This window comes from Spinacia oleracea, chromosome 5 (assembly GCF_020520425.1).
Source record: "Spinacia oleracea cultivar Varoflay chromosome 5, BTI_SOV_V1, whole genome shotgun sequence".
NCBI lineage: Eukaryota > Viridiplantae > Streptophyta > Magnoliopsida > Caryophyllales > Amaranthaceae > Spinacia > Spinacia oleracea.
Genome location: NC_079491.1, coordinates 4,930,933 through 4,955,411, shown reverse-complemented (window position 1 = coordinate 4,955,411; position 24,479 = coordinate 4,930,933). Strand labels below are relative to the sequence as shown.

Below are 24,479 nucleotides of genomic sequence, written 5' to 3'. Positions count from 1 at the left end.
TTATACTTTTTCATATATATCCTTTTTACTTTCATGTTTTCCTAATATCACAAGTCTTTTAGTTACTATTAAAAAAATAAATTGTTTTAGTAGTAGTCGTGCGTTGCACGGGCCCTTAACTAGTTTATTCTAATTTTAAAACGATTGGAATACGGAGTATATAGTACTAGTACTCCATATAAGGAAAATAACTAGTTAATTGATAAAAACAATTATACTATGTTTTCAAAATTAACAACTACTTTTTCTTTTCCTTTAGTTGAAAAATGATGCATATAATCAAATTTTGGGCTGGGATGAGAATCGATTACAGGATCACCTGGACAAGGGATTGAAGCTTTAACCAATTGAGCTATCCCTCACTCTCATAATCAAGTATTAGTTGAAGTAGATGAAAATTTCAAGACCGATTTTAAGCAATTTAGGATAGTCCGAAAATATCCAGGTTCTAGACAGTATCTTTTTTCCAAGTCTTCCCGATAGATGACAATGATTCCACCACTGCACAGTTGAACAACTTTAAGAATTGTATAAAAAAAACTTTGTTTACTATAAAAAGTAACTTTTAGATTTTTGTTGTCAGTTTTCAAAATCAACACGTAGTAATTTTCAGATTTTTGTTGTCAGTTTTCAAAATCAACACGATTACTATAGACATGACTATTTTTTGGTTAATAATTCAATCTGAATCATGACTTTCAAAATAAATGAAAAACAAAATACTGGAAATCGGCAGTGATACCGAACGAGCACTAAGTATTTAAATCCAGTGTAAGGTGTAGCACGTAGGGCCCCTTTGATATTGTTAACTAAAACTAAAAATCTAAATATGAAAACCATAAAATAAAATAAAAACTTTATTTTTTTTTATTGTTGGTAGTCAAAATCAATTTGATCTATAGCTATGACTATTTTTTAAGTCATTGTTCAATCAAAATTATATGACTTTCAAAATAAATAAAAAACAAGCCTTATTTTTTTAATTTTTTTTTGTTTTTTAAACTAAAATTATTCCATTAACGAATAGAGTGTTAGGTACTCTAGTTTTGACGAGGAAAGATGTAAATTTATTTTTTCTTAAAAGGTGAAGAGAAGATAGATACGGTCACAACTCACACGGAGGAGTCAATATTCTTTTGTTTAAAATCCTAAGATTTTGGATCAATCACGGCGCCAAAAGAGGCAGGCAACAGTCGCGCGAATTTAGGGCTCGTCCAGATTTAAAACCAGAGTCAACTCTGTATAAAGATCCAATTCAATTGCCATCTTCTTCAACATCCAACTTCTTCAATGGCTCGTCGCAAAGCGGATTGGTCGGAGCTGTACCCTGAACTCCTAAGCAACATCGCCAGCCGCCTCCAAACTCGAGGCGACTTCAACCATTTCCGATCAGTCTGCAAAAATTGGAGATCATCTTCATCAATCCTCCCTCATCAAAACCTACCTTACTTGTCCCCTCTCTTCCTTCACACATTATCTCCTATTTCTATCAATCTATGTCATGCCAGCGCACAATCGTCCCTCCGTAAATACAGTTATTCTGTCAAAATCGTCGCCAACTCCACAGTTCTCCTTCAACCCAAAAACCCTAACCCTAATTGCACGCCGCGGAAACCGTGGCTGATCACAGTCGAGGAGTTTAATCCAGGTAGTCTTTTACTTAGGAAGCCTCTGACTAGGGATACAATTAAAGATTACCCTGATAATTTTCCAAGAACTTTGAATTTATCCGATTTTAGTATTAGAGAAATTCGAACGGGTTATAATCTTAGGTTCGCCAAACTAATTTCGCAGTTTCTTGACTTTTCAGATCCGTATTGGAAATCGGGAAATGATAAACTGGTTTTGTTTAAGAACCCTAATTGTGTAGATGATTGTTATGTTTTGATGCTTCGTCCTGCAGGGGACTTGGTATATGTGAGATTAAATGATGGGAATGATAATCGGGATTTGCGTTGTCATCCTGTTTCGAAATTCGATGATATTGTGAACTACAAAGGGATGGTTTGGGCGATTGACAGGAGAGGTAGGCCGTATGTTGTTCACTTTAGTGATGTTTTGAAATTGGTTTTATTTTCGAATCATACAATTTGTAATAGGAAATTATATACTGATTCAAGAAAGCGTCTAGTGGAATCTTCCGATGGGTTGTATATGATTGATAGGTATCATGAAGAAGATTGGATTAAGTTTAGGGTTTATAAGCTGAATGAAGAGGAATGCAAGTGGAATGAAATTGATAGTTTGGGTGGTAGGATACTGTTTGTGCTTTCTGATTGCTGTTTCTTTGGTAATGCTGAAGATTTTCCAGGGTGTGGAAGGAATTGCATCTACTTCCCTAGAGGTCAGTTTATGCCATATAACGGCAATACTTATCCGGATAGCTATTACTTCATGGGAGCTACAAAGGAGTTAGAAATTGGAGTTTTCCACTTGGATGATGGTGAAAGCGAACTCGTGTCAACTTCCTCTGGCTATTCTAGCCTACTATGGCCACCACCAAAGTGGCTCTTTCCCGGATGGTAAATTTCTCAGCCTCTAGGCTTTAACATTATATTTGCCCTGTTTCTTCTTTTTCCATGTTGATGCTTTTTGCTGTGTATTATTGTCTATTGAGTATTAAATGGCCTCCTCTATATGCTGTTTTCTTGTTCTTCATAGTAATTAAGAATGAATTTTGCACAAATTTGAAATTTTAGCTTTGGTGTTTGGTTTTAGTCTTTTAGACCTTTAGTGATTTTGAGGTGTTGGTACAACCACTGCTTCCTATAGACATGGACCCCTTGATTTGCTTGTTGTCGACTGTAACATGTCTGACATTTTTTACTATCTGAGAACTCATGGTTTGGCAACACTAGGAAATCGAAAGTATTGTATATTCTTTCTACTGTTCTTTGTTGTTTTGGTTGGGATTTGGGAATAATACTGACTTCCAGTTATAATGTGTTGTTCTTGATTAGGGATGGAGAGGAGGATGAGATTACTCTCGATCTCAACAATAATGAGATACACCCATCCTCTTTAAGCAACTTTTCAGCATTAGATGTTATAGAGCAGGTAATTCTAAAAACTAGCTTGCATCTATTTTTTATGGACATACCTATCTTAATTCCTTGCATCAGAAATAAGGTGATTGATCTACCTACCTAAAAGCTTTCAATGTTTTGTGCAGCCTGTTGAAACTGGTGTTTCTGACCAACAACTTCAAGGACCAGATGTACCTTGGGCTGACATTCCCTCAGACTTGCTAACTGAAATTGCAAAGTACCTAGAGAGTCGCGCTGATGTTTGTGTATCCCGTGCAGTCTGTACGAATTGGAGAGCTTCTTTTTCACTTCCCCTGAACTCAAGTATACTGTGTTCCATGTTACCTTACAAGATCTCAAACACTTTACCCGATTTTATTAGCAAAATCCGTCCTTTTCATCTGGTGACAAGCATTGTCTATCTTATCCATCCATGTAGCCAATCACTTGTTCCTTCAAAAAGTTGGTTGGTTACAATTGAAGAGTTAAATCCAGGCAAGCTCACCTTACTGCTACCTCTTAGAAGAGCAGCTATAAAAGATTTGCCTGAAAATTTCCCAAAGTTTTTAAGCCTATCAGATTTACATGTGACGGAAATATCCAGAGAGTATAATTTTCAAAATGCAGAAGAAAGATGGTGTGAATTTTCATCCAGTGATTGCCCTTTTGATTGTGGTGTTCACTCTGTCCAGAAAGTGGTTCTGTTTTCAAACAAGGCTCCTCCTACAATTGCTGGTACAACTGCTTTTATTTTAGGCACTAAAGGGAGTCTAGTTGCATTGGAGCTAGGAAATCACTCAGATAAGGCTTGTTGGTTGGTGCGTTGTGGATCTGTTTATAAGTTTGATGATATACTCAACTTCAAAGGACAGGTATATGGTATTGATCGCAAAGGCAGAGTTTATATCATTTCCTACAATGAGCAAATCATTTGTAGGATAACTAATGATGCAATTGGAACTGGTCAAGCTTCTGATAGACACAAGCGTTTGGTGGAATTTCGCGGGGAATTATATGTACTTACTAGATACAGTCCCGAGATGAAAATCAGTTTCTGTGTTTATAAGCTGAATGAAGAACAGCATAAATGGGATCAGGTCACAAGTTTGGGAAACAAGATATTGTTTGTAACTCCTAATGTTTGCTTCTTTGTATCTTCTCGAGACTGTCCAGGGTGGAAAGGGAATTGCATTGTGTTTCCTGTAGATTCTTTACCTTCTTACACACAAAGCAGTCGTCCTGACATGAGATTTTTTAGAAGAGCAAGTAGAGAGTTTAAGATAGGTGTATTCTACATGGGGCAAACTGATGGTGCTAAGCTGATAAGGTTATATCCAGGCTATTCTGATTTGTTTTGGCCGCCTCCTTCTTGGCTTTCAGCCACTTAGGTTAATCTGAACTTCTCAATTTCAGTAACAACTTTGTAAAAACTTTACATTTTTAGCTCTGTGTCTTTTGAATGCTTGGATTCCTGGAAGTTACAAAAATGCAATCTTATTTTTACACAATGATTTTCTTAGTTGTTTTGTGTTATTATCATAAAATCCAGTTATTATTTAATTAAAATTGACACTTCTAGTCCTTGTATATGATTTCCTCACTTGTCATAATAAACATATAGATGTTCAAAGACACAACTGTTGTGTAGAGGTTTTATCCCTTTGCTTTCTCTGAAATGTAGCAAACCAGTAAATCCCTTTCCTCTCACTGCAATGTAGCGCCTTTTGGAACTGTGAACTGCTCAAGTGTGAAGTTCTACGAATTTCCTTCTTTTGTTCTCTTACAAGATGTTGTATTGTTTCACTTTATAAGCATAGACGAATAGCATATCACCCAAAAGATGTTTTTTTTCGTGTTTGTTAATGTTGTTGTTTCTGTTGGGAAGATGTTACTGTAATTGCTGCCATCAATAGACATTACGTATAGCAGAATAACAACACAGTGGTCTAAGTTCATAGACTCGGATACATCTTTGATTTAACTCATAGAAAGACATATATCAATGTCACTTCTTAACTCCGACAACAAACAATCAAGATTGCCTTCACTTTAAAACAAAAGCAAGTATTAACATCAATACCTGCAATCAGTGGCCTTCCGGTCTAAGTTGTAAGATGATGCAGCATATCTGAAGTTTATGGCTAGGCTTGAGTAGCATACTAGCATGGAGTACTTTGAAAAAAATTCATAGAAGGAGGCCATCCCTTCACATTCACCGTAGGTGTTCCGCGAACATTAAGAAGATTTAAGTTCAACCTTTTATCTATACAACTCACCGGTCATCTCACGACACCACTAACTCGAGTGACCTATGTCTGTGAGGTTAGTTGTATAGATCTTCTCATGACACCATTAACTTTAATGGTCCCGGTTTACGAGGCTAAGCAAAGAAGTACTGTATCTATAAAGCATCTCATGACATCACTTAAACAAGTGACCTCGATCTATGAGGCTTGATACATCCAGAGTTGTTTAACTCATATACATCATCCCTTTCGGGATGGCTCACCACACGGGTTTAGTATCTTTCAAACCCATACCTCTTGATGACTCAAGTACCTTCCTTCTGTCCAGCCCTTTTGTAAAGGGATCCGTCAAGTTCTTCTCCGTTCTCACATATTCCAGAGAAATCACTCCATTCACAATAAATCGTCTTATAGACTCATGTCTGACACAAATGTGTCTCTTCTTGCCGTTATACACGTACTTAATTTGTTCTTCGCAACAGCTATGGCGGCTTGTGAATCACAATGAATAGGTACAGAAGGAGTTGACTTACCCCATAATGGAATGTCTGCTAACAAGTTTCTCAACCAATCGACCTCCTGCGTCGCAAGATCTAAAGCAATGAACTCCGCCTCCATGGTAGATCGAGCTATGCAAGATCTAAATCAATAAACTCCGCCTCCATGTTTGTTGAATTATTAGAGCGCCACGTAGGAAATCCAATGGTTTCGGCTAATAAAAAATAAGATTTCTAATTTATTTTTAAATTAAAAAAATTACGTGTCACGTAGATAATTAATTAGGTACCACATGGATATTTTAATTGATTAATTACTAATATATATAACTCCATCCAAAATCAAACACTCTAACAATTAAAAAGTAAATCTAAAATAAAATTAATCTAAACTCAAACACTAATCTAAAATAAAATTCAATCCAAAATCAAATATATATAACTCCATCCAAAATCAAACACTCTAACAATTAAAAAGTAAATCTAAAATAAAATTAATCTAAACTCAAACACTAATCTAAAATAAAATTCAATCCAAAATCAAATACTAATGCATTATTAGAGCGCCACGTAGGTAATCTTAATGGTTTCAACCAATGAAAAATAAGATTTCAAAATTATTTTTAAATAAAAAAGTCGAGTGCCACGTAGATAAATAGTTAGGTGGCACATAGATATTTTTATTAATTAATTACTAATATTACGCATATACAACTTCATAACACTCTAATAGTTAAAAATAAATCTAAAATGAAATTCAATCTAAAATAAAAAACTAATATAATATAATATATAAACTATAGCAGTTACTATACATAATTTTTTTATTTTGACTTAACAATTAATAGAACACGTGCATCGCACACGGGCTAAAATCTACTCCACACCCAATAGCCTACCACCATATTTGACTACTTAAATCTACCAGCCCAAATATATTTACCCAAAGGGGTTAAGGAAGCCCATCAAAACCCTTGAGCCTAGATACAGACGCGCGAAGCTGGTGAAATTTAAAATTTCGCAAAATTTCGCTTCACAAACTCCAAAATTTTGAAAACTGTATCGGTTCTAAAATTCTATCCACGTCACCGATCCGTGTGAAGACTTATGAACCAATCCGAAGAAATCTCTTGTTCCTATATAAACAATTCCGAACTTCAACCATTTTCTATCCTATTCTCATTTGTCTCCTTACTTTCCCTTCTCTGAAAATCACCCCCAATTCACATTCTCTCTCCTCAAAAAACCTCTTTCTATATCACCAATGGCGCCAAAAGCAGAAAAGAAGCCCGCCGAGAAGAAGCCTGTGGAGGAGAAGAAGGCCGCCGCCGCCGAGAAAGCACCAGCAGAGAAGAAGCCAAAGGCCGGCAAGAAGCTTCCGAAAGAAGCCGGAGCAGCCGCCGGCGACAAGAAGAAGAAGAGACACAAGAAGAGCGTCGAAACCTACAAGATCTATATCTTCAAGGTTCTCAAGCAAGTTCACCCTGACATCGGAATCTCCAGCAAGGCGATGAGCATAATGAACAGCTTTATCAACGACATCTTCGAAAAGCTTGCCCAGGAATCAGCCAGACTTGCTCGCTACAACAAGAAGCCTACCATCACTTCTCGGGAGATTCAAACTGCTGTGAGGCTTGTTCTTCCCGGTGAACTCGCTAAGCACGCCGTTTCTGAAGGAACCAAAGCGGTTACCAAGTTCACCAGCTCTTAGATTGACTTTTGGCTATGAATTTCTGGAAAACTATGTATTTAGAAGGTTTAATTAGGATTTCTGGTTTCTGCATTTGGTTTTTTATTAGGGTTTACTCTGTTCAACTGCAGTGCAGATATATGGAATATAAACGGATCTGAATTTTGTGATTTTAAATCTTAACTTTTAATCGTTTGTTCTACTTTAATTGATTTTATAATTGAGGAAATTTATTGATTGGATTTTCTCAACACCTAATCTTGTCACATAGGAAGTTTGTTGATGACTGGTTGAAATTAAATTCAATTGGGTGTTTAGGACTGAATTCAATTGGTTGTTTTAAGTGATTGATGGTATATTTATCCTTTTAGGAATTCTAAAAACAAAATTGAGATTGATGTTAGATTTGTGCTTCAGTGCTACGTAAAGTAGATTCTTGCAATGCTAAGTACTTCCAACAAGGCAGCAAGCTTGTTAAATTTGGGTTTTAAAAAAAAATGGACACAAGGTAATAAGGTATGACTTCATACGACTAATTAATTGTTGGAGGTTTTTGAATTTATAAGGGAAACGTAATTTTAGATATTTTCACTCTTAAGTAAAGTCCTTTGTAACACAATCTTTGATTTATTTTTTGCTTTCAAAGCTCACATATGACTTGTGGGATACCTATGAGTTATGATTGGAGCTGTCAAAAATTGACCCGACCCGAAAACCGACCCGAAAATACTGGGTCCTGAACAAGATTTTGTGACCCGTGACCCGATTTTATCCGAACCCGAGCAACCCGAAAAGGAATGGGTCAAAACCCGACCGAACCCGTTTTGGACCCGACCGATTGAAAATCATTATATTTATAGTAATAAATGAGATTATGAGAAAATTTAAGCATAATAGACACGTTGTTTTTACTATTGGTGTGTGTAATATGATTTTAATTTGAATTATACGCCATTTTATGGTTAAATTTGACTAAATATAAACTTTCGTAGGAAAATTTGTTAATTTGTGCCAATATTTTGTATATTTATCACCTAAATTAATGAAAATATAATGTGCGTTTTAAAATCTCTCAACCCGTTGGGTCGACCCGAACCCGAAAGTTCTGGGTCTTGAACAAGCATTTGTAAACCCGAACCCGAAATTGACCGAACCGATTCAACCCGAACCCGAAAGTAATTTTTTACAACCCGACCCGACCGACGCGTTTGACAGGTCTAGTTATGATGTAGGTAGTCTTTTGTAGATATCAACATATTTTTTAGTGATCATGATTCATGGCCAATTTTTAGCTTTGTAAAATACGGAGTAAGACTTTTTTTTGTTTACTCAAAGTAGTTTTATATGGAGTACCAACAAGTAGTTGAGTTTTTGTGCTAGCATTTTTTTATGATTTTGTATTTAGTGATCCTCCCATTTAGGATACATGAAGTAAATATAGATGTGTGAGAAAAATAGGTAAGCGGGGAGCATTCAACAACCAAAGAAATCCTAACCATTCGTCTATGGAAAAAATGTCTAAGAGCATAAAAAATGGAACTTAGAAATAGGAATCTATATATATATATACTATTCTCAGGCACCCCATGACATCTTATATGTTAATGTAATGTCTTAACCATCACTCCAATGACACAACTTATGACTCTAAAATAATTAAAAAAGAGAAAATCCGTACTTATGAATGCATAAACCTTTAATGACCAAATTTATATATTTGAATAATAATCTATGGTAACAAAAAGTTTCTTAATTTTTATTCAATTACTAATCGAATCATTTATCTTTTCTAGAAATATATTTAGAATAAACACAAAACCATGATATTAACAGAGAAAATCATAGGAAAAAATAATGTTGCGCTTTCTTTTAACTAATCAAATGTGTTCTTTTCCACTAAATATGTTTCGGCTTTGTAACTCAAACAAGTCATGAGTAAAAGAAGTACAAAGAATAAATATTTACACGAGAAATGCAAAATTACTCAAAAAAATTAGTTTATCGATTGTTGGTTAACCAATTTTATTTTTAAACTGCATATGTAATGAAATTCATATTATTTTCAAACTGCTATATAAATAAATTTATAAGTGAAATTTGAAATGACTAAAAAATTGAACTATATGCAACAATCCGGGGCATCGCCCGAGGCACTAACTAGTATAATAATATTACGAAGATTAAATTACGATATCACAAAAAAATCTACTCAAAGAGGATTAACAAAAGGCTGAATTTACAATTATACAAGACATTATCAACTCAGTACTACCTCGCTACTTCCACGTCTCCAACAATAGCTAAAATAGTTTTAGAAAAAATAGAGCTTACTATTAAAAAAGTAGAGTTTGTATCATAATAAACTACAACTTCACAAGAGATGATATACTACTGCGTAATAATAAGATCTACAATAGAAACTGAATTAAATAAATGCACTACTTAAATAGTTTAATTAAATGGACTTAGAAATAGATAAATTCATTTGCTAAATATATAACATATATAATGGTACAAAACTAAATACAAATCTGTGCATCGCACGGGCTTAAAACTAGTCAAATAATATTCAAAAAATGAACTGTACTTGGTCGATAATTGATATCGACAAAAACACGACAAAGAGGGAGAGGCAAAACACATTGGAAGAGGAGAGAGGTAGGGGAAGAGAAGGAAAAGTATGACATTCCAAATATTGCAAAGGAAAAAATATTTTCATCTATGGAAACTCTTTTATGTCCCACTTTCCCTTCAGTTAGGTTGCCCAAACAAATAGAGGAAAGTAAGGAAAACTATATTTCTCCAGGATGGTTTCCCTCTTAAACAAACAGGGCTTTAGGATGTCCTAAAATGTTGTGCCTATTTAACACTTTCCTATTTAATCATCTAATTTTTGGCAACATACCTTTATCGATCAAACACTTTAAATATTCAAATTTGCCTAATTTTAGGTAAAAAATATGTGTTATAATTAATTATTTTACTATGAAAAATGTGTTTTTTGAGTTCCTTTTTTATTCAACAATCTCACTCTCGCCTCCAAACTTTATTGTATATATTGTGTAATGTTCTAGTAAAAGTACAACAATATTAATTCTTAGTCCTGTCATTTCCTAATATCTTAATTCCCATAAAAATGTTAGAACATGCATTATGATATGGACGGAGGGATTACTATATCAACATATAACTAAAAATTGCAGAAGAAGCTAACTGACGCTATGATTGGAATAAGTATAGAATGCTCTAGAATATATGTCATGTGAGTAACTGAAATGGAAGTAATAAGGCCTACATAATTCTAGCTAAGAGGCGAAAACTCTTGAAAAGTGTAAATGCATCATAATGTTCTCTTATAAATATAGGATTCTACCCATCTTCTGCCCTGCACCAGATTAACATGGCTCAATTTCTTGTCTTTTTTTTGTGTGTGTGTTTTCGGAGTTTGCATTGACATCCTCTTCCCGCACCAAATAAAAATAACTAATTATATGTTGAATTTTCTTATTTGGTCATCTCATTGTTCTTTTAGAAAATTGATTGGATTTGGAGAGGGCGCCGAGGTTTACAGCACAATTAGTTAAGCAAAGTGTCATGACTCCATAATTTTTTTTAAAAGATAATCCAATATTTATGAAGTTTTTTTTTTACTTTTTTATTTTAAAAACAACGTATAATTAAAACTCATAGTTTTCAATTAGAAAAAATAAAAAATAGTTATCTAGTATACGGAAGAGTAATAACTCATAATTTTCAATTAGGACAAACGTACTCTATTAGCATACTTTCAAATCTAAATATTCATTAAATTGTTTGAAAAAATCAGATTGGAATACTCATATTTTACCTCAAAAATGTAAAAATTCTTAATAGGGTTTGTAATATCGATAACCGGATCATATTCTTGAGTTATATCAACAAACCTTCCTCGCTTCACCACATGCCCATTTCTCTCTTAATATATAACTCATAACTATACACGGTATGGGTCATCTTTTAGTAACCTCAGCTGCGAACAAACTCTCAAAACAACAATTACTCGATGTATGAGAACTCGCGCATGATTGCATTGTCGTATGATGCTCATATGCTGCGAAAGCTGACCCTCGGTATTCCGCAATCGTTTTCCCTCTCTTTGGGTGGATGTTTTCCGCCTATCTCGGGGTAATCTGCAGCTAAACATATCCCATGCGCAGTGACGCACCTTAATACGTTCTCCCATAATATTCTCGAACATCGATTAATGATTTCTTGAATAGATGGAATAACACATATCTTGTATTCAACATGTATGCCGCCTGCACTGCTGCCACAATACTCTCTACATTGCACGTGGGTCCTTTTTTTATTTCAGAATGAACAAATGAAAAATAGTTATCTCGTATAGGGTAGAATAATTTTCTATATTTATAATATTTGTTAGAAATCTTAGTTGTTAGTGGCGAAAGTTATATATCAAAAATAATAAAAAATAACGGAAGTTACGAATGTGGTATTGTTGGATAAGAAGGTGAAAATGAGGGAGGAAATGAGAGGAAAGTCATTAAGGAAAATCTGTAATTAAAGATGTTTTTAGCCGAGTACTCAAATATAAAAGTATTAGTTTAATATCCGTGCAACGCACGATTATTACTACTCCGTAAATATTTTTATGTAATACTTTTTAATAATTATTTACAGAAAATTTAATAAAATATATTTCGTAAATGAGTTCATCAACACTAATTGATTTAATTTTCCCTAAATAAATAATTAAAAAAATCATGTTTTTTTCAGACATTTTAACACACAAATAAGTTTATTTCAGATAAAATAAGTTGAGATAATATAACTTCAGACAAAATAAGTCGAATAAAACAGAGCCTTGAGTTAATTAAATTTATCTAAACTTATATTCCACTAGTGGAAAAACAATCATTTGCATCACCATATTTGCCTCGCACATTTAAACATGTGACGCAATTAACAGTTATTAGCATTAAAATTAGCAATTTCGTCGCATAATTACTAACCAGCGACGCAAATGACTCTAATATGTTTTCAGAGTCATTTGCGTCGCAGATTAATAGTAATGCGACGCAAAATTTTACCTCAATTAGAGTCATCTGCGTCGCAGTTTACTAATTCTGCGACGCACTTGAGGTAAAAAAATTTCGGATTTTTAATTTTGGTTTCCCTCCTCCATCCCGCAATTCTCTACATACTGACCTAAGTCTTCTACAATTCCCTCCTAAACCAAATTAAGCCCAAACACTGAACCTCACTGGCGCTGCACCGCCGTCGGACCTCACTGCCGTCGTTCATTGCTGTCGTCGTTCCATCTCCGGCAGGCCTGCGTCGTTCTCGTCGTTCCATCCCCGTCGTTCACTGCTGAAAAACGCAAGTCTCCCGGGTTTTTTCGTGTTGAAAACGCAGCCCAGCCACCACGGCAGCTGCTGCTTGTATCGCCGCCGACCACCTCAGCCTGTCGTTGTGACGCCGCCGACCACGCCACCGCCCACTCCGCCGGCGCCCCTGCTCAGTTCGTCCCTCCTCTCTTAGGTACGATTTAAATTGTTTTTAAATATTAAAACTTTCAATAATTAGGTTTAAATTGAGTGTTGTGGATTTTATTTAGTTGTTTACATTTAAGATTGAATTTAAATTTTGATATTAAGATTGAAAGTTTGTGGATATTATTTAGTTAAATTTTAATTGAATTTTAAGGGTGCATTTTGTTTTGAATTGTGGATATTATGATTGAATTTTAGTTGTACATGCATTTGAATTGAAATTTAAGATTGAATTTTAATTGTGGATATTATTTAGTTGAATTTTAATTGGGTACATTTTAGGATTTAGGTTTTGTTGAATTTTAATTGTAGTTTTTGATGAATTGGAATATGTTATTATAATAGTTGGTTTTGTTGAATTTTAATTGTTTATTACATTTAGGATTTGTTGAATTAAAAGTTATGAAATGAAGTTTTGGGTTTGTGTAGGTTTATGAGATGGTTTGTGTAGGTTATGAAATGAATTTAGGTTATGAAATGAATTTAGGTGATACATGAAATCATGTTTTGGGTTTGCTACAAAATTTGGGTTTGTGAATTTGTGATGTGAAATGAATTGTACGTTATGGGAACTTGTTATTAGTTATGGCAGGTTTAGTTGGAAGCTATAAAGCCATGGATTTAAAATGATATGAATATCCTAGTTTATATTCTAACCTTCGACAAAATTTGGTCATATTGTTTTTTCTTTAGTGGTTGAAAATGGATCGAAGTTGGATGTATGGTAGTAAACGATTTTCTACAAGGTTCTTACAAGGGATTCAAGAGTTCAGTAAGGTTGCCTTGAAACATCAATCAGAACATGAATCAAGTTTAATTCAATGTCCTTGTTGTGATTGCAATAATTCAAGGGGGTATCGGGATATTGATGATATTGTTGATCACATAATTCGTCGCGGTTTTAAGAGTAACTACACGACGTGGACATGGCATGGTGAGAGCATAGATCATGGGGCAAGCTCTAGTATGCCGAGCTCGAGTCAGCATAATCATTGTGATAATGGTGATGAAAATGAAATTGAGGATGATATTGGTGTTGAAAGTGAGGAAGAAGAGGAGAAAGATAGGATAGATGAGATGATGCATGATGTGGAAGACCATCAATTCGTTGAGCGTCCCCGTATGTATGAGAGTATAATCAAAGCTTCCGCAACACCGTTATATCCTGGTTCTACACAAACTCTACTTGGTGCTGTCGTCAAATATTTCAACTTAAAGGTGGAAAACGGTTGGACCAACAAGAGTTTTTCACAGTTTTTGGAGGCCACGTCCGATAATCTTCCCGAAGGAAACAAACTTCCAAGGTCTAACTATGAGGCCCAGAAGCTTATTTGTCCTTTGGGTATGGATTATGAGAAGATACATGCATGTCCAAATGATTGTGTGTTGTATCGAAAGCAGTATGCAAATCTGCATGAGTGTCCAAGATGCGGATCGTCCCGTTACAAGATCGTGGATAATAATTCAACATCAACTAAGAAGAAACCTACTCCGGCTAAGGTGCTTTGGTATCTTCCAATTATACCAAGATTTAAGCGCCTTTTCTCAGAAGCGAAAACTGCAAAACTCTTGAGGTGGCATGCCGAAGGGAGGAAGAAAGATGGGTTAATGAGGCATCCTGCTGATTCTCCACAATGGAGGAACATTGATCGAAAGTACAAGGTCTTTAGTGAAGAAGTTCGGAATCTTAGGCTTGGTCTTTGCACGGATGGAATGAACCCATTTGGGACACTTAGTACCCAATATAGCACTTGGCCGGTTCTTCTCACCATATACAATTTGCCGCCTTGGTTATGCATGAAGCGTAGATACATCATGTTGTCTCTCTTGATCTCTGGGCCTAAACAACCCGGAAATGACATAGATGTGTATCTAGAGCCACTCATTGAAGATTTGAAATTGTTGTGGGATGAAGGGGTGTTGATGTTTGATGCATACACCAAAACCAATTTCACTTTACGTGCCATGATTTTTTGTACGATAAATGACTTTCCAGCTTATGGAAATTTGTCAGGGTATTCTGTAAAGGGAAAGAAGGCATGTCCAGTTTGTCATGATGATTTGGTCTCGAGGCGCCTAAAGTTTTGTGGGAAAGATGTATACATGGATTATCGGATGTATCTTCCTGAAGATCACCCCTTTCGAAAAGAGAAGAAAGCTTTTAATGGAGAAGTGGAGAAGAGAGAAGCTCCTACTCCCTTATGTGCGTGTGAGGTTTATGAACGGGTTAAAGACATTGAGACAGAGTTTGGTAAGCCTTATAAAGGTCAGTCAAGTGGTGGTTACAAGAAGAGGTCTACGCTTTGGGATCTCCCATATTGGAGACATTTGGAAGTTAGGCATTGTTTGGATGTAATGCATATTGAGAAGAATGTTTGTGATGCCATTGTTGGGACATTGTTGAATATGCAAGGGAAAACGAAGGATGGGCCTAAAGTTAGAAAAGATATGGCTGCTATGGGTCGCTCCGAGTTGGCACCTCAAGAGAGGGGAAAACGCTGGTACCTTCCCCCAGCTTGCTTCACCTTGTCTAAAAAGGAGAAAGTTAGCTTTTGTGAGTCTTTGCATGGCTTAAAGGTCCCTGCTGGATACTCTTCAAATTTTCGTAGCCTTGTGTCCATGTCTGACTTGAAATTAGTTGGAATAAAATCTCATGATTGTCACGTGTTGATGCAACAATTGTTGCCGGTTGCAATTCGAGGAATATTGCCGCCACCAGTGAGGTATACCATTACAAGATTGTGTTTCTTTTTTAACACGATTTGTAGCAAGGTGATCAATCCAACAATACTGGATGATTTGCAGGCGGATGTACTTGAGACCATGTGTCGGTTTGAAAAGTATTTTCCGCCATCATTCTTTGACATGATGCCTCATTTGATTATTCATCTTGTTCGTGAAATTAAGCTTTGTGGGCCAGTTTGTATGAGGTACATGTATCCCTTTGAACGAGAGATGGGTACCTTGAAAGATAGAGTGATGAATCCGGCCAAACCTGAAGCTAGTATTGTCAAACGAACCGTTGCTGAGGAAGTTGCCGCATGGGTTGCTCAATATTTGAATAATTTGAAAGAAATTGGAGTACCAAAGTCTCGACATGAAGGGAGACTTGGGGGTCAAGGTACAATCGGCAGGAAAAGGATATCAATCGGTTCAGAAATGATGAGTAAGATTGAGTTGTTTGTGGTGCAAAATGTTAGTGAAGTCCATCCATATGTGGATGAGCACATGGAGTTTCTTAGAGAGCAATATCCTTCAAAAAATGGTCCTCAACTGATAACAGAGCATAATCGTTCGTTCCTCACATGGTTCAAGAGTCGAGTGATGGATCAAATCACCGAAACGCCTGAGGTTGTATCTGACACGTTGAGATGGTTGGCATATGGTCCTAAATGTCAAGTCATCTCTTATGAGGGGTACGACATTAATGGCTATTCTTTTTACACTAAGCGACAAGATGACAAAACGACGATGCAAAATAGTGGTGTTACGGCAATGGGCTTGTCTTCGGAATATGCTAGTGCGAGAGATAGAACACTTGTAGATAAGAAGTATTGTTACTATGGAGTAATTGAAGAAATATTAGAGTTGCAATATAAGGAATTTAAGATACCTCTATTCCGGTGCAAGTGGGTTGATATTAGTCGCGGTGTCAAAAGTGATGAACATGGGTACTTGACACTTATAAACTTTAGTCGAGTCGGGCATCTTGGTAGTACAGTAGGCATCAAAGCTGTGTGGGGGACCGGAGAGCGGCGTAGATACCGACCAATTGAAAATGTAGATCTCATGGAAATGGAAGCAAGAGTAACCCAAAGGGTTAGAGAGGAGACAATACAAGAGATGAACTCAAAGATGGATGTCATGGTTAAGGAGAAATTCATCACATTCGCTAAAGAGCTGGGTCTCTCAATACCGAGTCATATGACGGGGGATGTTCGAGTTCCTAGTAGTTGTCAATCTGGGGGTGTTGATCCATTTGCAAACATTCAGGTATATAAGATTATTTGTTTCTTTTAAATAATTAGTTTTAAGAAAGTTGGGAGCGAAAATGCCATTTTAGGCTACATATGACCTATAACGACCCAAACGACCTTTAACCGTGCATAAATGGATTTCAATGAGTCTTATAACCTTTTAGTAATCATATTAAACTTATAAATGGTTTAAAATGAGTCCTTAGGTTCATTTTAGGAAAATCGGGAGCGAAAATGCCATTTTAGGCTACATATGACCTATAACGACCTAAACGACCTTTAACCGTGCATAAATGGATTTCAATGAGTCTTATAACCTTTTAGTAATCATATTAAACTTATAAATGGTTTAAAATGAGTCCTTAGGTTCATTTTAGGAAAATCGGGAGCGAAAATGCCATTTTAGGCTACATATGACCTATAACGACCTAAACGACCTTTAACCGTGCATAAATGGATTTCAATGAGTCTTACAACCTTTTAGTAATCATATTAAACTTATAAATTGTTTAAAATGAGTCATTAGGTTCATTTTAGGAAAATCGGGAGAGAAAATGAGTCCTTAGGTTCCTCTCCTTGATTAACTATGTTTACTTGCCTAGCTTTTAACTTATTTCAACTGTTTTTATTTTTTATGTTTACTTGTTTTTTGCATCAATAATAAAACTTATTCCCAGTTACCTGATCTGCACAGACCAACAAAATCCCCCAGAACTGGTCTGCACAGACCAGAACTGGTCTGCACAGATCAGTTCTGGTCTGTGTAGATCAGTTCTGATCTGTGCTGGTCTGTGCAGACCAGTTCTGATCTGTGCAGATCAGTTCTGATCTGTTCAGTTTTGCATATTTAGGTTATATTGAACTTATAAATGGTTTTGAATGAGTCCTTAGGTTCATTCTCAATATTGAACTTATAAATGGTTATAAATGGTTGCGAAAATGGCATTTTTCTAACATGTTGTTTTTTTCAAATAAAGGAACCTACCTCCTGCCGGCTATACTTGTTGATAAACTCAGAGAAAGTCTTTGTTGCCTTTGGTACTATACATCCGGAATTGACTCTTGATCACCATAACAACCTCGTTGCCGATAACGTGAAGGTGAGCGTTGATGAATTTGAGCCCGCGTATAAAGAAGCTTCAGTCCCCGTGCCTTCTCAATTTATAAAGAAACTTGGACAAGCTCTTGGTACTTTCACTCAGTGGCCAACAAATTTGGTTTCGCTTGTGACGAGTCCTGAGGTAACTTATCATTATGCATCAAATTTGACTCGAAAATATTATATCATACACTTATGTTCACTAATATGTATATGGTTATTTGAAATTCATAACTCAGGTAAATGAGCCTGCAAGAAAAGAGCCTAACGAGAAAAGGGCTACAAGCAAAGAGCCTAAAGGGAAAGAGGTAATGGTTGAAAGTCAACGCGAGACAAAAGGGTCCAACACTAAGGCAAACAAACAATTTCTTCCCAAATTTAGCTCGCAAAAATTGGGAGTTCAGTGCAATTGTATGAAAACTATGGTTTCTAAATTAAAAGAAGGGGAGGATGTTAAGTTGCAAGCTAGTAAAAGGGCATTCAATTTTGACAACGACCGTGAACTTATTATCGCCGTTGAAGACATCAATCAACTTCTCTCGGGAGCATGGCTCAATATATCGATATTGCAAGTTCTTATACTGTGAGTTTCCTAAATTAAATTTTCTCTCCTAATTATTATATTTTCAATTGTCTTAACGTTATTGAGCTATGTAGGGCTTTATATGAGTCGTGGGATGAATTTGATCATTCTACCAATGCTTTGGGATTCATGTGCCCGGAGATGATCTCGGAAACCATGTTGTATAGTGATATAAATCGTGTTCTATTATACATGTCGCAATCCATGGCAACACTCAGTTCTAAGTCATTCATCTTATGTCCATACTTCGAAAAGTAAGAACATTTTAAATTTATTTTTCATATTATATTGTTGATTGTTGTTAATATTTTTTTTCTAACGACATAATTTTATTGTTTGTACGTAGGAGGCATTGGATTCTTTTAGTTATTTGCTTGGCTAAATCTCAGGTCTACATATTTGATTCTATGCAGAAGAAGAGAAATTTGATGATTAAGAACCAATTGAACCTGTAAGTAAAGTATTTTATGAATTCTTTGCATTTACATGATACAAAAATATAATAAAGTATATAGCTATAAGTCCCCTTTTGTCAAACGTGTAGGGCTTTTCGGACTTACAAGACACAAAATGAAAAATCTAAAGGAACTAAATTGAATTGGATTGCGGCACATGTATAATTAGTTTAATACTTACCTAAAGGTCAAGTTTTTCAAAATTACTACGTATAATTTCATATAAAATTTACTTGTGTTGTTTTTTTAATCATGTAGTGTCCTCAACAACCGGGATCACTAGAGTGTGGCTACTACGTCATGCGTTTTATGTACGATATATTTACAAAGCATCGTGATAGTCAAGATCTTACTACGGTATGTGATATACTTTAATAAATTGAAGTAGCTCTAGGCATAACTATTGATTGTTGACCTAATTATTTATATACTTGCATGTGTATTTTTAGGATTATTCAAGAACAAAGCCTTTTTCATTCGAGGAGATTAATGAGGTTAAAGAATTTTGGGCTGATTACTTTTTGACCAATTCCGATGTAAATCTAGCTAGCTAGTTTGTTGTAATATTGGTTTGTTAGGTTCGTTATCAACATGTTGGTTGAACCATATGATATGATGGATTGCCTTTTAATGGGGTTGTAAAACTATATTTGACAGGTGCATGTATTATAATTCCCGATTATTGGGAAGTGTTATATTACAAAGGAGATTCTGTCAAAATTTTCAACTATATTCCACTATTTTTTTTATGCATGTATATATAATACTGTGATCCAGATACATGAAATATGAAGTTGCTCAATAAAAAAAAAGAAAAAAAAAAAGAAGAAATAAGGTCATTTGCGTCGCAGTTTAGTAAAACTGCGACACAAATGACCTTATTATTTGAGTTATTTGCGTCGCAGTTTTACAAAACAGCGACACAAATGACTTTTTTTTGACATCCTGGATAGTCATTTGCGTCGCAGTTTAGTAAAACAGAGACACAAATGACTTTTTCTGGATGTCAAAAAAAAAGTCATTTGCGTCGCTGTTTAGTAAAACTGCGACGCAAATGACTCAAATTTGCGTCGCACAAAAGTGCGACGCAAATGACTTTTTCATTTGCGTCGCGGCCAGTTGCGTCGCACCAATGTGCGACGCAAATGGGCTTAAATGGCCGACGCAAATGACTGTTTTTCCACTAGTGTTCCTTGAAATAAGTGTACTCATATTTACTTTTAATATAGGGTAACAATTTGCTAATATTTGTTTCTTTAAGTTCTTTATAAAAAGTTTTTCATGTTCACTATTTTCACAACTTTTTTGAAATCGGCAGGTATTGCATGACAGGTATTGTTTCGCCTGTCTTTTTTTTGAGGGAGTTTTGCGTATCTTTAGGTATATAGTAATTGATGGATTGATTGATAGTTATAGTTATTGAACTACCTGCCACAAAGATTCTCTCGCAAAGAAGGAACACGTAATATTTTTGGTATTATTTTAAAATAAAGTAGTGTAATTATTGATTGATTATTCAGAAATGAAATTGTAAAAAATAATATTGCGTAGTATAAAAAATGTATGTTGCCATATTAGTATTTTTTGAAAAAAAAATTATAATATAAAGATATTTAATAACATACATTACAAATAAAAAAAATTGATAAAAGATATCAATTAATAAGGAATGATTTTCTTTTTTAAAAAAAGGAATATAATTTTTTTTAAATATGGTGAAATCTTTTCGGAAAAAAAAGAAAAAATACTAAGGATTCACCAGGAAATGACACGTGTAATTTCTGGTTTGTGTTTTAGTATGTAGTAATAGATTATGATCTTGCATACTTCGTACAAGAGTAGATTCTCTTTGAGTCCAATTTGACTTTTCAATTTTCATGGTCTACAAAACACGATTAAAAACGCAAATATTTCTAATTCTACAAACATAAAAAAAATTATAAAAAATTAATATTTTAAAAATATATATTATAACGAATCTAACAAGGCCCCACATGACCATATTATTTCTTATAGATTAATGAGAATCCATAGTCAAAGTTTTTAAAGTTTGAACCAAAAAATTACAATGATACAATCTTGTAGGGACGGAGTGACAGTTGATAATGGTTTTTTTATAATATATTTAGTGAAAAATGTGTTAAATCTCTTTAGAAAGTAGGAATACAACTGGGTCTTTTAAGTGAAAGAAATTATATAAAAATAGTAAATTTATGTCATTTATAGAAATGGAACAAGTAAATTGGAACAACTTTATAAATAAATCAAGTAGAGTAATTCGGGAAGGGAGGAGTATGCAACCACCCAAAAAAGTGTTTATAAAATTTCTAATGCCATTATTATATGAAGACAAGCACTATTGATCATCTTTTGCCCGAAAAGGACTACATACATATTATACGACTCTGTAATTAAGCCTTCGAAGTTTATATGCACCTAATTAAGAAGATGAATAGCAAACTGAAAGTCTAGCTAATTAGTCGTGGATCGTGATTCACGCATTTGGATTAGGTACATTGCTATGGTTCTTTCAATTGAGCGCCACTGAAACTCAAAACAAGGCCCCAATTTTCTTGGTTGGAAATCCTTGTACATCTCCGGCAAAGATGTCAACTCTTCCTTCATGTCTTTATTCTGGTGCTTAACTTCGAAATCTTCGATGTTATGCCACCAATATTTACTGCATAAATGCGGCTCACAACATGATTCCTTTCCGGATTTCTTATCAGCTAGTTTTCCACACAAGTACTGAATATCAAAAGGGGAATACATAGTTATAACAACTCATATTAATAGGGATGAGCATAACAGGGTACCCTGTTAAAATTTCAGGAATCGGAACCGGAACCTGTTTCAACAGGTTCCTTAAAATGAAAATCGGAGCCGTAATCAGGTTCCTGAAAAATGAGAACCGGAATCTGTTGCAACAGGTACCGATTCAGGTTACCGTGTCATTTTAAAAATTTAAATAAATAATGCTATTTTATTGAAAAAATATCTACTCCATGGTTTGGGCTTAAGTTGTAATTTTATATTTATATTTTCCAAAAAAAATTAGCTTTGATTGTTTTATATTTTGGGCATATAAAACATTTTTATATATACGGTCCCGTTCCTTATTTTCGGTACCCCATATAAGAATTAGTGTGTACAGTGTACCCGTTCCAAAAAAAATTGAGAACCGGAACCGGAACCTGTTACAACAAGTTCCCAAATTTGTTATCTGAAACCGAAACCAGCATAACAGGTTCCGGTTCCGGAACTGCAGATTCCTAACAGGTTCCAGTTCCAACAGGATACCCCTGGCTTTTTTTTCTCACCCCTTCTTATTAATACCGACTAAATTTATAACTTTTTTTTAATTATACATTTATACCTAACCGAAAAATAACTCGAATGAAAATGGATACAAGTACCTTAACGAAATCATAACAATAGCCATATGTACTCAAGGTAGTCGGACGGGTACTCCACATCAAGCCATCTACCAAAGCTGTTAAATTTTCTATGTCACGTGCATATGGCATTTGCACTTCTAGGTGAAGATTCCGTCGGGAAACATGAGTTGCTCCAAATTCATCTAGAACAAAATCAACCTTGCAAGATCAACCATTAAAAAAAAAACACAATTAATTAATGAACAAGTTAACAGATGATGCAAAATTCAGAAATCGATCAAAAGATGTAAAACAACTATTACACGTACGTACCAACTTCGAACACCTAACATCAAGATGTAGGGAAACATTATTTATGTGTACGTCTATCTGTTTTAAAAACTTCTTTAACCCGATGAACCACGACGTGTTAGGAATATAATACACGCTGAAATTGAAGGAAGTATGTTTTAAAGAAGTATACACGTCAAAGAAAGTAAACGTTGGAATCTTCTCATCATAATTCTCATAATACCAAAAGTTGCTTAGTTTTGGACAGTCGATATAAAACTCCTCCACCACATAACCGTTATATTTAAAATCCCTCAAATTCGGACAATCAATATAAATCTTCTTAACTGAATTAAAACGTCTGAGATGTAGTTTTAACTTCCTCAGATGAAAATTACTCGCTTTAATCGTATTTACACCTCTGATATCTGTAATTTCTGCTTTCTCCATCAATGGAAAAGTAGTTAATTGAAAGATCTTCAAACAAACTAGGGTTATTTACAGATAAATAACCAAGTTGTAGTTTTCTGATATTACTACAAGCATCTTGATTAATCACCCACTTTAAATAATCACTTTGACAATGAAAACTCTCAAGTTTAGTTCCTATACAGTCAACATTATGTAGCCTCCTAAATTCTTCACTCTCGATAGAAGCCTTCTTTAGGTTAGGAAATTTCGAGAGTTTAAGGGATTCGAACAAAAAAATGCAGAATTCAAACCTTACGAATTCAATCCATGGACAACAACTTCCTACGTTGCTTAACGCTTCGTTGTTTAACATGACACGCGATAAACACAACTGTTTCAAAGAAGAAAACACGCCCACATTGACATTATTCTCGTTGATAGTTAGAGTACGTTTGTTACACATGAACTTACACCATGTAATCGAAAGAGATTGCAACTGTTTAGAAGCCAATACACTCGTGTACGGGAACTCGTAACATATATACTCATCTTCTTCGTCTTCTTCCTCAGACATATCATCATACAAATGAGAATACCAACGAGAATCTTTTGTTTGCACAGAAATGCACAATTCATCAACCTTGGTTTTTCCAACAATATCCATTAATTGATCAACACGTGAAAACTCGTCCCTAATTACCACCACATCTAATATTAATCTTGCCACGGGTGAATTTTCATGGTTTATTCTTACCAAGTTATTATCCGCAAAATCCATGAATTTGTCCCTTATTTCGAAAATTTCGGGCTCTTGACCAGAGAGGAGTAACTCTGATGCAAAAGAATTGTGATCATAATGTAAAGATGGCAAAATGTTGTACGAAGTGCATACTGTTTTCCAGTCCTTAGACAAAATGGAAGTTCGACCCGCATCTTTTACGGGTATAGATGACAGAATGTGGTGGATGATGTGCTCCGGCAGCCGCGAAATCCGATCATTGCTCATTGATCACACCTTATTTGTATAGCTTTTTTAACAGAAAATAGATGTACATGTTAGAATATCAAAACAAATGCTATATAATGAAAAGGTAAAAAATTAATTTCCACACTTTTTTTTTGGTTTTCATTATAGTCATGGACGATGATAAAGGTCGCAAGTTGCGACAACATTTAGTTGTCGCAATCTTACGTGTCGCAGTTTAATTGGTACATATAAGCGCCACGTAGGCTATGCGTCATCATAATATTTTTATTATTAATTCAATATTTCTA

At 35.0% G+C, this 24,479-nt stretch overlaps 4 protein-coding genes across 6 annotated transcripts; 3 read left to right on the top strand and 1 right to left on the bottom strand.

Moving 5' to 3' along the window:
- Positions 1-1,093: 1,093 nt before the first annotated feature.
- Positions 1,094-4,545, top strand: LOC110805060 (uncharacterized). Of its 3 annotated transcripts, none has more exons than XM_056830302.1 (4): positions 1,094-1,648; positions 1,904-2,522; positions 2,961-3,057; positions 3,173-4,545. In XM_056830302.1, the coding sequence occupies exons 1-4, from the start codon at positions 1,291-1,293 to the stop codon at positions 4,412-4,414; spliced, it is 2,316 nt and encodes a 771-aa protein (XP_056686280.1). In that variant the 5' UTR covers positions 1,094-1,290; the 3' UTR covers positions 4,415-4,545. The 3 variants fall into 3 exon arrangements, with proteins under 3 accessions (XP_056686280.1, XP_056686281.1, XP_056686279.1); XM_056830303.1 differs by having other exon boundaries at positions 1,094-2,026; positions 2,303-2,522; XM_056830301.1 differs by having other exon boundaries at positions 1,094-2,522.
- A 2,410-nt stretch (positions 4,546-6,955) lies between these two features.
- LOC110805036 (histone H2B) lies at positions 6,956-7,636 on the top strand. Its single transcript, XM_022010638.2, has one exon. The coding sequence runs from the start codon at positions 7,034-7,036 to the stop codon at positions 7,478-7,480; it is 447 nt and encodes a 148-aa protein (XP_021866330.1). The 5' UTR covers positions 6,956-7,033; the 3' UTR covers positions 7,481-7,636.
- Positions 7,637-12,617: 4,981 nt separating this feature from the next.
- Positions 12,618-19,290, top strand: LOC110801821 (uncharacterized). Its single transcript, XM_056828380.1, has 6 exons — positions 12,618-13,000; positions 17,966-18,229; positions 18,327-18,670; positions 18,745-18,924; positions 19,017-19,121; positions 19,215-19,290. Exons 3-6 carry the CDS (start codon positions 18,399-18,401, stop codon positions 19,288-19,290), a joined length of 633 nt encoding a protein of 210 aa, XP_056684358.1. The 5' UTR covers positions 12,618-13,000; positions 17,966-18,229; positions 18,327-18,398.
- A 3,906-nt stretch (positions 19,291-23,196) lies between these two features.
- On the bottom strand, positions 23,197-24,210 carry LOC110780056 (putative F-box/FBD/LRR-repeat protein At5g22610). The gene has a single exon (XM_021984487.2). It carries the CDS (start codon positions 24,208-24,210, stop codon positions 23,197-23,199), a length of 1,014 nt encoding a protein of 337 aa, XP_021840179.1.
- Positions 24,211-24,479: the final 269 nt, after the last annotated feature.

Excerpts from the sequence above, each read along its gene's own strand:
- LOC110805060 (XM_056830301.1), top strand. The coding sequence starts at position 1,291 with ATGGCTCGTCGCAAAGCGGATTGGTCGGAGCTGTACCCTGAACTCCTA. Across the intron at positions 2,523-2,960 it reads AAGTGGCTCTTTCCCGGATG|GGATGGAGAGGAGGATGAGA; the intron begins GTAAATTTCTCA and ends GTTCTTGATTAG. Across the intron at positions 3,058-3,172 it reads CATTAGATGTTATAGAGCAG|CCTGTTGAAACTGGTGTTTC; the intron begins GTAATTCTAAAA and ends TGTTTTGTGCAG.
- LOC110805036 (XM_022010638.2), top strand. The coding sequence starts at position 7,034 with ATGGCGCCAAAAGCAGAAAAGAAGCCCGCCGAGAAGAAGCCTGTGGAG.
- LOC110801821 (XM_056828380.1), top strand. The coding sequence starts at position 18,399 with ATGGTTGAAAGTCAACGCGAGACAAAAGGGTCCAACACTAAGGCAAAC. Across the intron at positions 18,671-18,744 it reads ATATTGCAAGTTCTTATACT|GGCTTTATATGAGTCGTGGG; the intron begins GTGAGTTTCCTA and ends TGAGCTATGTAG. Across the intron at positions 18,925-19,016 it reads TTATGTCCATACTTCGAAAA|GAGGCATTGGATTCTTTTAG; the intron begins GTAAGAACATTT and ends GTTTGTACGTAG.
- LOC110780056 (XM_021984487.2), bottom strand. The coding sequence starts at position 24,210 with ATGAGCAATGATCGGATTTCGCGGCTGCCGGAGCACATCATCCACCAC.